General features: G+C 42.4%; 1 protein-coding gene across 1 annotated transcript in view; it reads left to right on the top strand.

Moving 5' to 3' along the window:
- LOC135541073 (metabotropic glutamate receptor 2-like) overlaps positions 1-8,608 on the top strand; it is a 59,839-nt gene extending 51,231 nt beyond the window's left edge. The window contains exons 4-5 of the mRNA XM_064967199.1: positions 6,509-6,686; positions 8,150-8,608. Of these exons, the coding sequence (XP_064823271.1) occupies positions 6,509-6,686; positions 8,150-8,223 (252 nt within the window). The 3' untranslated portion in view covers positions 8,224-8,608. The remainder of the gene's footprint in view (positions 1-6,508; positions 6,687-8,149) is intronic.
- Positions 8,609-12,690: the final 4,082 nt, after the last annotated feature.

The following is a 12,690-nucleotide window of genomic DNA, read 5'->3' as shown; positions in this document are numbered from 1 at the left end:
ATGAAGAATGAGTAGTCCTCAATGCTGTTTTTCGTTTTCATAAGATTTTTTTGGGGACACAAAATACACTATATTTACAAAAGTATGTGGACACCCCTTCAAATTAGCGGATTCGGCTATTTCAGCCACATCCGTTGCTGACATAATATATCGAGCACACAGCCATGCAATCTCCATAGACAAACATTGGTAGTAGAATAGTCTTAATGAAGAGCTCAGTGACTTTCAACGTGGCAACGTAATAGAATTCCACCTTTCCAACAAGTCAGTTTGTCAAATGTTGACCTGTTAGAGCTGCCCCGGTCAACTGTAAGTGCTGTTATTGTGAAGTGGAAATGTCTAGGAGCAGCAACGGCTCAGCTGCGAACTGGTATGCCACACATGCTCACAGAACGGGAAGTGCTGAAGCGTGTCAAAATCGTCTGTCCTCGGTTACAACACTCACTACCGAGTTACAAACTGCCTTTGGAAGCCTCATCAGCACAATAACTTCATCGGGGGCTAAATGAATTGGATTTCAATAGCCGAGGAGCCACACACAAGTATAAGATCACCATGCACAATGCCAAGCATTGGCTGGAGTGGTGTAAAGCTCGCCGCCATTGGACTCTGGAGCAGTGAAAATGTGTTCTCTAGAGTGATGAATCACGCTTCACCATCTGGCAGTCCGGCGGACTAATCTGGGTTTGGTGGATGCCTGAAGAACGCTACCTGCCTGAAAGCATAGTGCCAACTGTAAAGTTTGGTGGAGGAGGAATAATGGTCTGGGGCTGTTTTTCATGGTTGGGTTAGGCCCCTTAGCTCCAGTCAAGGGAAATATTCATGCTTCAGCATACAATGACATTCTAGACGATTCAGTGCTTCCAACTTTGTGACAACAGTTTGGAGAAGGCCCTGTCCTGTTTCAGAAGGCCCTGTCCTGTTTCAGCATGACAATGCCCCTGTGCACAAAGCGAGGCCTATACAGAAATGGTTTGTTGAGATTGGTGTGGAACAACTTGACTGGCCTGCATAGAGCCTTGACCTCAAGCCCATCGAAACCTTTGGGATGAATTGAAACGCCTACTGCAAGCCAGGCCTAATCGCCCAACATCAGTGCCCGGCCTCACTTATGATCTTGTGACTAAATGGAATCAAGTCCCCAAAGCAATTTTCCAACATCTAGTGGAAAGCCTTCCCAGAAGAATTGAGGCTGTTATTGCATCAAAGGGGGGACCAACTCAAAATGAATGCCCATGATTTTGGAATGACATGTTTGACGAGCCTGTGTCCGCATCCTTTTGGTCATGTAAATTGTTCTAATTTGAACTCTTCACTCTACATGTATAAATCATTGTCATTTTAATGTTAACTTTTGAAATAACTTTGGGGGGAGGTGTTTCTTCACACTTTTTTCACCTAATACCAGGAACAGCACCATCTAGTGATCAGAACCTGGTAATATCAGGTTGTATGATGGGGCATAAACCTAAGAACTTCAATGACTAATTTCTCTGAACTCGCCAAATTCATTACATAGGTTGAATATAAAATTATCCAAACCGCAGCTTCATATTTATTTAATGAATTTTATATGAATTTAAATGGCCAATGTGGGTGCAATCAATTAGCTTAAGTTCTAATTGTCTTTCAACATAATAATGTTGCAGGAACTGTTACCATATATGTTCCAACTACAGAAACCATTTCAGAACAATCTGAGATGGTTGGTGTCATGGCTTGCTGAAATTAAATTAGCCAACCCAGCAGACTCCCTTGTTGGTTTTGGGTAAAATTCAGGCATAACAGCAACCTCTTATGTTAAAGAAGAGATAGCCTAGCGGTTAGAGCGTTGGGTCAAATCCCTAAGTGGACAAGGTAAAACGGTCGTTCTGCCCCTAAACAAAGGCAGTTAACCCACTGTTCCTAGGCTGTCATTGTAAATAAGAATAGGTTCTTAACTGACTTGCCTAGTTAAACGAATGTTTTTAAAAAAAGAAACCAAAAGGTTTAATACACTAAAAATACACCTGTGCAGTGCGGAAGTTAATGTTTGAAACAGTGAATATGATTGGTTTCATGTCTCGCTTAACTTGCTTAACTTGTCAACTTGTCTTCATATTTCATAACTCCCTTTTTAGTAAGGAATCACGAAGAGTCTCCTCATCCCTAAAATAAACCAGGAGATCTGTTAGCGATAGCGATATTAGGACTACCTTGCAATGTAGATGTTCAATTTTCTCCCGAAATTGCAAAACAATTTGTATGTTGATGTAGTGCCCATCGGTTATCAATGTTTCAACCTCTGTATTGAGAACTCATGTTTTTATCGTCATTTCCTGGTTATAAAGAGCGCCAAAAACGACACTAACCACGAGCCTTAGCGTTTCTGCTGCCACAGAAATGACCTTGGGTTGTCACTAGTTACTACAGCCACAAAGTCATAAACCCCGTCCATTTCTACAATTTCTCTTCTTAAAATTTGATATGAAACCTGAACCTAATCTTCACCTAACCTTAACCACACTGCTAACATTATGCCAAACCCTGATCTTAAATTATTTGTGGCTGTGGAAGCTAGAGGAAACCGACCACCTGTGAATCCGAAGCAATGATTGCGCTTCTGTTTTGGGTGTGGTAGCGAAGGAACCTTTCTTTATAACGGGGGTGGTCCAGAGGGGTCATTTTTCAAACACCTGAAACAGCTTTTTCCTGCACTGTAGAGTCATAATCATTATGCCTAATTATACTGGGTATCCTAGTGGTTAGAGCGTTGGACTAGTAACCGGAAGGTTGCAAGTTCAAACCCCCCAGCTGACAAGGTACAAATCTGTTGTTCTGCCCCTGAACAGGCAGTTAACCCACTGTTCCTAGGCTGTAATTGAAAATAAGATTTTGTTCTTAACTGACTTGCCTAGTTAAATAAAGGTAAAATAAAAAAATGTAAACATATATATATATATTCAGCGTAGCTTATCTAAGCATAGGTCTTTACCTGTTCAATTGTCATGTTAATTATTGATTCTTTAAGAACTGTTATGCCTTAGGAGTTTAGTACAACTGCCACACTGGGATAGTATCATAACCCGGGAATTACAACAATGTATTTATTTACTTTATAACGTCTAGCAACCTTACCAGCAGGCATGCCAGCGAAGATAATTAGAAAATCTACTCTAACATGCTTGATAGCCTGAAAATGCTTGACAGTTAGTTATTAGGTTGGGAGATTGAGAACATATCTAGCTGGCTAGCTAAAGCCAACTTCATAAAATTGGTAGTTGGCTGGAATTACAGAGAAACAACAAAACATTTTCATTTTATTTATTAATCAAATAAAGAATCAATAGGCTACATAGCTTGATCAAATGAATTTACAAACATACTTCCTGCGAGTCCTGCCCAGCACCGCCAGCTAAAATCAAATCAAACGCTGTGTGTGTTACTGGACACTCTCTCTCCCCCTCCACTGACAACACTGTCTGCATGCACTAGAGTATCTAGCGTCCCACCTAGCATATCTTTGCTCCTCAGTGCACCTTGGAAGGAACCACTTACTAAGAAGATGTCACGTTCTGATCTTAGTTCCTTTGTTTTGTTTTTGTTTTAGTATGCCCAGTGCCGGCTATTCCACCTCGCCGCACTGGCCTGGCTACGGGGAGCATTCAGCCAGGTAGGGTTGGGCAGGCTCAGTGCTCGAGAGCTCCAGTGCGCCTTCACGGTCAGGTCTATCCAGTACCGCCTCCACGCACCAGCCCTCCGGTGGCAGCTCCCTGCACCAGGCTGTCTCTCCATCTCCTCCCTACAGGTGTTCCCGCCTGTCCAGTGCTGCCAGAGTCTTCCTCCTGCCCAGAGCTGCCAGAGTCTCCCGTCTGTCCTGATCTGCCAGAGTCTCCCATCTGTCCTGATCTGCCAGAGTCTCCCGTCTGTCCTGATCTGCCAGAGTCTCCCGTCTGTCCTGATCTGCCAGAGTCTCCTGTCTGTCTTGAGCTGCCAGAGTCGCCCGTCTGTCCTGAGCTGCCAGAGTCTCCCGTCTGTTCTGAGCTGCCAGAGTCACCCGTCTATCCTGAGCTGCCAGAGTCGCCCGTCTGTCCTGAGCTGCCAGAGTCGCCCGTCTGTCCTGAGCTGCCAGAGTCGCCCGTCTGTCCTGAGCTGCCACAGTCGCCCGTCTGTCCTGAGCTGCCAGAGCCGCCGGTCAGTCAGGAGCTGCCAGAGCCGCCGGGGCAGTCAGGAGCTGCCAGAGCCGCCGGAGCAGTCAGGAGCTGCCAGAGCTGCCCGTCAGTCAGGAGCTGCCAGAGCCGTTCGTCAGCCAGGAGCTGCCGGAATCATCCATCACTCCAGCGCTGTCGGAGTCACCCTTCAGGCCGGAGCTGCCAGAGTCTCCCGCCACTCCGGTGCTGCCGGAGTCGCCCTTCACTCCGGAGCTGCCAGAATCTCCGGTCTTTCCGGTGCTGCCGGAATCTCCCGTCCATTCGGGACCCGGGGCTAGGGTCCCCAGTCCGAGGTCGGCGACAAGGGTCGGTGAAGAGGCGGACAAAAACTATGGTGGAGTGGAGTCCACGTCCCACGCCAGAGCCGCCGCTACGGACAGACGCTCACCCAGACCCTCCCCTATAGGTTCAGGTTTTGTGGCCGGAGTCCGCACCTTTGGGGGGGGGGGTACTGTCACGTTCTGACCTTAGTTCCTTTGTTTTGTTTTGTTTTAGTATGGTCAGGGCGTGAGTTGGGGTGGGCAGTCTATGTTCCTTTTTTCTATAATTTGGGATTCTGTGTTTCGCCTGGTATGGTTCTCAATCAGAGGCAGATGTCAATCGTTGTCCCTGATTGAGAACCATACTTCGGTAGCCTGGTTTCAATTTGAGTTGTGGGTGATTGTTTCCTGTGTCTGTGTGTTCCACACGGAGCTGTTTTCAGTTTATTATTTCACTTTGTTATTTTTGTATTTAGTCGTGTTCAGTTTGTTCTATTAAATATGGACACTTACCACGCTGCGCATTGGTCCTCCTCCTCTCCTTCATACGACGACCTTTACAGAAGAATAGGAGGTTTACTCTTTGCCTGGTCCAGTCAGTGTGCCCCCTTCGCAAATTACCCCTGACAGACCTTTATATAAATAATTGTAAACAAATCTGAAGGAGCATGTGCCCTTGTGCCCCCTATGGGCATGATGCCTCTGCCCATTCTCTCCTACAAGCCAAAAGAAGCCCTAAAATCACCTAATCATGTTGTACGTTCCCCTTCTGAAAATATATATTCAGGCTGAAAATGTAGAATGATCTCACTCTCCCTGTGAGGGCTAGATGCGTTGTGGAATAACACACCTGAATATACGTAGAGTAGGGCTTCCACAGGCTACACAGCATTTTTAAAACAGTTTTATCGAGAGCACTTACAAAAATCTTTGTCAGTTTTCATAATGAACAACTGAATCACACACACACACCGTGAGAGGAGGCTCGGAAGATCCAGAGTTGCTATGCTCTGCATCCTAAATTCATCCCTCTTGGAAAACAGTTTGTCTGAGAAGACAGATTCCCAGCTCTCTGTTGTTCCTAAGACACATCTTTCCATTATTAAAATCAATTAGAAGCTTATGATTATGCAGAAGGCTACACTGCCCACATTGCAATGTTATTAAGACTATTCCTGAATACAAAGTGTGGAACATAGCACCTGTGCACTCTTTGATGATACTACATGAGGTTGACATCAGTTTCTTATCCCAGCTTTTAGGTATTTTATGAACCAGATTAAAAAAGATGGAGAAATGTTTTAACATAATGTACAGCAGCCTACATGTGACAGACAGTATTCAGCTCAACAAAGGGACTGCCAGAAGTAGAGGCTGTTGACAATTCAATATTTATTTCTAGTGCATTTCACATTGGACTCGCTACACAACTCAAAGATTCACTTGTGTCATGTTATGGTGAATTTGCATTCTCTGTATCCTACTGTCAGTGACAGCAGTGAGTGAAGGACCACAGCACAGCTTGAACATCGTGTCCACTGCTAAGTGCTCTCTGCCTGCCAGCCCAACTCATTCTAATGCTGAAATTAGTATTCAGGGAGACATGGACATACACCTGCTGAGCCTGGGAAGTGGGTGAGATGGCAGGCTGGCAAGATGTACCCAACACCCACTCACCATGCACCACTACCTGTAGGCTGCATTATAACTAAACTGGCATCTCGGAAGAGACAAAGACAAATCTGGGCTGGATATAAAAGGACTATCTGATGACACACAACTGCATGTGGGTGGACGGAAGGGAGGAGGGGAGGTGGAGGGGGACTTAAGTGAGGGTCTGACAGGCAAACAAACAGCTCACTCACACCAATCTCCTCTCAGATGGTGCTGGCAGCACTACACAATCACACATGGAACCTTCTATTTCCTGAGGTTGTCCGGCTACTGTTAGCTTTTTGACATTCCTCAGTCTCTATGCTGTATTGTGTTCCATAATATGGCTTTATCAGATGAGTAATCCCTGTCTCTGGTCCCGTCCTCTCCCTCTCCCCCCTTCAGGTGCAGACCACCACCATGTGTATCTCTGTCAGTCTAAGTGGCTCGGTGGTCCTGGGCTGCCTCTTTGCCCCTAAGACCCACGTCATCCTGTTCCAGCCCCAGAAGAATGTCACCTCTCTCAGGGTGGCCACTACCCGCTTCAGCGTCACCACCGGCCCTGGATCCAGCTTCTCTCAAGGTACAAGCCGGCAGGCAAACACAATCTTCATCACCTATCATTATTATCATCATCATCAACCTCATTATTACCATCATGGTCGTTAAAAAGTAATTTTACAGTACCATTGTTCATCATTGAGATATTTCAACATATTACATTATAAAGTGCCTTCAGAAAGTATTCACAAATCACCACCCCTTGACTTTTTCCACATTTTGTTGATTTACAGCCTGCATTTAAAATTGATTAAATTGAAAATGTGGATCACTGGCCTACACACAATACCCTATAATGTCAAAGTAGAGTTATGTTTTTCGAAATGTTTACAAATTAATTAAAAATGAAAAGCTAAAATGTCTTCAGTCAATAAGTATTCAACCCCTTTGTTATGGCAAGCCTAAATAAGTTCAGGAATAAAACATTTCTTAATAACAGGTCACATAATAAGTTGCATTGTGTTTAACATAATGTTTTATGACTACCTCATCTCTGTACACCACACATATAATTATCTGTAAGGTCCCTCAGTCGAATGGTGAATTTCAAACACAGATTCAACCACAAAGACCAAGGGCACCTAATAAAAAGAGCTAACATTGAATATCCCTTTGAGCATGGTGAAGTTACTAATTACACTTTGGATGGTGTGTCAATACACCCAGTCACCACAAAGATACAGGCATCATTCTTAACTCAGTTGCCAGAGAGGGAGGAAACCGCTCAGGGACTTCACCATGAGGCCAATGGTGACTTTAAAACAGTTACAGGCAAAACAGAGCACAGGCAAAATCCTAGAGGAAAACCTGGTTCAGTCTGCTGTTCAACACTGTGAGACAAATCCAGGTTTCAGCAGGACAATAATCTAAAGCAGAAGGCCAAATATACATTGGAGTTGCTTACCAAGACGTCATTGAATGTTCCTGAGTGGCCTAGTTACAGTTTTGACTTTAATTGCCTTGAAAATCTATGGCAAGACTTCAAAATGGCTGTTTAACAATGATCAGCAACCAAGAGCTTGAAGAATTTAAAATAGAATAATGTGCAAATATTGTACAATCCTGGTGGGCAAAGCCCTTAGAGATTTACCCAGAAAGACTCACTGCTGTAATCGCTGCGAAAGGTGAATATTTATATTTCTGTATTTCATTTTCAATACATTTGCCAAAATAAAAAAATATAAAGGTATTTTCACTTTGTCATTATGGGGTACTATCTGTAGATAGGTGAGAAGAAAACTAGATTTAATTCATTTTTAATTCAGGCTGTAACACAATTTTTTTGGATTAAGTCAAGGGGTATGAATACTTTCTGAAGGCGCATCACTTCACTCCACCCCTGTGGTGTGTTGACAGACCAAACTTTAGAATGAGGTGCTGTTTTCCCCTCCACTGCTCTCATCTTCTTCTCTAACCTCTAATCTGACTCAGTGAATTGTAATCTGATCATGTTGTTGTTAAAAATGGACTGTTCTCTTTCTAAAGCTTCAGTCTCCAATATTGTGCCAACGGTGTGTAACGGGCGAGAAGTGGTGGACTCCACGACTTCCTCCTTGTGAAGACTGACTGACTGAGCCTCACGTTCCTCTGCTGACAAACATTGTATACAGAGTTCTATAACCACTAGTCCAGAATCAGCTGTTTCAGATATTAAAGAGGTCACACAGAAGATTGTCCTGATTTTGTTGTCCTCTAAGTGCTGTGAGTACAATGTCCCGATTCTGTTTCCATTCTATGACTAGTAGCGATTTTAAAAAGAGATACCAATAAAGATTCCGTATCATAGCCCTTCTTTTTATTGAAGATTTTACTGGAGACATGGAGTAAATTATGGTAAATTTGTTAAATGTAATATATTCAAGATGTTTTTAATGTAGATTTTGGTGAACCGGTTTGTGCTTTCTTGTAATTTATGTAAATAAAAGGTGTTTTTTACTCATATGAAAACTACATATGGGTTGACTATTCTATAACTCTCATACACAGGCTGTCTGACTGAAACTAAATGGGTTGTAGTTAAACTGTCACTCAATCAAATACACATTACGTAACACAGAGACAACAAGGAGGACATCGAACTCTAGTCTGTGGAGGCAGAAAGATATAATGTTGGATGTAAACCTGTTCCCATACTTGTGCTACCACTTCTCTTCAATCCCACAGAGCATTTGGGGAAAGGGGAATTTAAAAACCCTAGTCTATGTCCACGCTCCCGTCATAATCAACTTAAAATTAGATTTGATTTGAATAAAATAATCCCCATAAAAATCTGTCAGTTTAAGCTAGAGATATCTGTTTTGTATTCTACAACTGTTATACTTGGCGCATGTGACTAATAACATTTTATTTTATTTTCATTAGATCTTCTCAATCTGTAGCTTCCGAACAATTTGGCCAACAAATATTATGACCTCTACATGGAAAGGTGTGACTCTCACAAACTCTAGAATACCGACAGGCCTGTTTTGCTCTAGGACTGCCACAGGCTTCACAAGACTCATCTGAAGGTCCCCCGGTACCAGTTGAAAACAATGAATGGAAGTATATATGGAGACTGTTTAGTGCCAAAATAACGTGTTAAATACATCCTTAAAAAAACACACACAAAAAAACATGTTTATCTTTATTATATCTCTCAGATATAGGATAGACACTTCAGAACAAACTTCCTTTAGATTTTTTGGGGGGGACTATCGGTTGTTCCATGTAGTGAATCTGTTCTTCAATACGTTTGTTTAGTCTAATAGCAGTAAGGCCCACATTTTTATTTTCATAAAATAATGTTTTAATATATATATTTTTGTACTTCTGGGGGTCTTAACATTCTAAATCAAATAGCAAAATGATCCTTGGTATAACCTTCTGAAAACAATTCCATATATCTTAGTAGAACCTCACCACCCTGGCTTAGGCTGCTGTAATGGGTTAACTTCATTATATTTAATTACAGAATTCCATCCCCATGGAGCCTCACCATGAGTAACCCTCAGATACACCTACAAGAACTTCAGACTCAACAAACTACATCAACAGTTGTAATTTTCAGTTATTTAACAGCGTGGCATTTTCACGAGGCCTGATGTGACTACCATGGCCACATCTCAGGAACTTATTACTGATACGAATATGCCAGCAGCATAAAAAAATGCCATTTTCAATCAGAAAAAGCTTGCTTTAATGAATTTATTGAAAAATCACAGTGGCGTACCTTGACCAACTGAAAACTGCCACCGAATGAGACGCTTCAACTCTTGAATGCTCTAACATTCTAACTCGAAACTCTAACATCCGGAGGAATAATGCAAATCATTTTGAGACAGGACGAGAAGTATAAGCAAATATTTCTGTGACTAAAAAATGTATCATACAATCCCTCTCCAAAATACTATTTTATTAGCTTGTGCAATTCCTTGTGCAATTCCTCACTTCAGTTATGTTGGTGAGTGAAATCAGAAAGATTACAAATATTTGTCTATTTAATTCATCATCTGCCATGTCTGCAGACCAAACAGACTCAGTGAAAATTAGCCCAAGCATCTACATGAGTTAATATGAGAGAAAATCCTCTTCGGGTGCCTTTGGAATACACTAAACGTAAGTTGTACAGAGGAAGAGTCTAAAGAGGCAATGGGAAGATCTCAAATACATTCTCCTCGCGTCCTCTCTCCTCGTCTCCTTCTCAAACCCATTGGATGAGAAAGCCAGAGGTCCCTCCTCTCTGGACTTCTCCTCCAATGAGTTTTGAGAAGGAGATGAGGAGAGTTGACGTGATAAGTATGCACTTGAGATTTTCCCCATGAGACAGATTCTTCTCAGAAAGATGGACCAAATCCCTGATTCAATACTGCCATCTTAAGTGCATGAGGTGAACTTTCTCCACGATTGCAAAATCCAGCTGGTACACTGGATAATTTGGTGATACACCTTTTTCACCATCTAAAGACAGTGTAGTACAGTAATATCTACTATATCTACATGATTGTCATCACTAAATACAATTTTAATTTGAGCAATATATACCTTTAACTTGTACACTCCCAGACCGTAGGCCAACATAAAATATATTCCTTAATAGAAGTATCAATGCTCACTCATGCCTACAGTATACCCTTCCCACATAAATAACAGATGATTAACACAATCTAATGTGCCCCAGATGAGGCCACGTGTTGTAATGGCCAGGGACAGGGCACTATATATGTTCAACACAGACCATGAGCACTCCATTGTGGATGTCAGAAGGTGAATTCACCAATTTGTAAGTCGCTCTGGATAAGAGCGTCTGCTAAATGACTTAAATGTAAATGTAATATGACAGCCTATGTTATTATTCATAAAAGTTATAAATCTTGTCCCTCCTTGATGACATCATCATTTTGCATTAACCTAATAAAAATGATGAGTAGTGCAAATTGGCACCTCACGAGACTAATCCATTCCTGACACCAGTGGCGATTTTTTTATTTGACACACTCAAGTCATTCATTGTTAGAGTAATAGAGTGTAGCCAGGCCTTCCACTGAGACATATGGATGGGTCTGAGGCCCATACCTCTATTCCTCTACTTCCATGCCAGGTTCCCTCAAACATTCACAACATGAAACAGGTTTTTCTAAGCACCAATGTAGCCTTTGAGGCCGGTTCGAACCCCTGAACTGCCTGTGGGGGAATCTGATCCAGGTTCAATATCCCTGTACACTACTTACCGCCGTTGTGCAATGTACTTGCCGCAGCCCCTGTGCTGCTCCCAGCCTGTGATGTTGTGTGTCAGGTTGTGTAGGGTGATAGCAAAAAAATTATAATATTAGTGCAAATGGACCAATAAAACATGTATTGTAGTAGTAATGTGGGGGCAATAGTATGGCATTGGTTGAAGTGCAATGTTCAAATCATATCTCCCTAGCATCATATCTAAGCCAATATGACACCAATGTCAATTAGCAAATCAACTTGATCGGAGGTACACAACACACTCTCCGCCTCTCGTCATGAGCCGTCCAGCCATTACCGAGAACCACATAGCAGATTTTTAACAGGGTAGTTAGCATTATGAAAAAAATACTATTTATTGCACTGACCTACAGAGCCTTCAGAAATTATTCACACCCCTTTTGTTGTGTTACAACCTGAATTTAAAATGGATAATTTTAGATTTTGTGTCACTGATCTACACACAATACCCCAGTGGAATTTAGTATTCAACCCCTTTTTTATGGCAAGCCTAAATACGTTCAGGAGTAACACTGTGCTTAACAAGTCACATAATAAGTTGCATGGACTAATTTTGTGTTCAATATTAGTGTTTAACATGATTTTTTAATGCCTACCCCATCTCTGTACCTCACACATACAATTATCTGTAAGGTTCCTCAATCGAGTAATGCATTTCAAGCACAGATTCAAGCACAAAAACCAGGGAGGTTTTCCATTGTCTTGCAAAGGACACCGATTAGTAAGGACACGCTGGCAGGATGGTGGATTGTGTTCCCTGAAATGCATACACCAGCTGATGGTGGGGCCCTCTCTATGCACTTGTTTATCTTCTGATCCCACTGGAACATCTAGCTCCTCCACTGAGCGATATCAGAGAAGACCACGGTTGTCCCGGAAACATTTGGATGACCACCCCTAAATCCATGCATCTGCAGCACCTGTGACATCCCCTTGGTGTATCCCAAGTCCATTCCACCAAGGTGGATGACTGCAATGTCAGAGGGAGAAGTAGCACAGGCCCTCTGTTGGCGTAGAACACAGAGCAGAGCCTTGCTCTCCCAGCCACCGAATGTGACAGTCAAGAAAGTATGTAAATAGTTAATGGGTAGGCTACATGTTTATTATTTGTGTATGTTCCGGAAGCTTGCTAAATGGTTTATGGTGGCAATTAGACAAAGTTTAATGCTTGTGGACAAATCCCCTCAAGTTCATAGTGGTTATTTAAACAACTCTGAACCATGGATTACAGTTTTTCCCGGAACATGGGCTACTTTCAGGGTTAGGAACAAACTGACTATAAGATGTAAAAAAAA

This window comes from Oncorhynchus masou, chromosome 6 (genome assembly GCF_036934945.1).
Source record: "Oncorhynchus masou masou isolate Uvic2021 chromosome 6, UVic_Omas_1.1, whole genome shotgun sequence".
Lineage (NCBI taxonomy): Eukaryota > Metazoa > Chordata > Actinopteri > Salmoniformes > Salmonidae > Oncorhynchus > Oncorhynchus masou.
The sequence above is the reverse complement of the archived record's forward strand: the minus strand, read 5'-3'. Positions and strand labels throughout refer to the sequence as shown.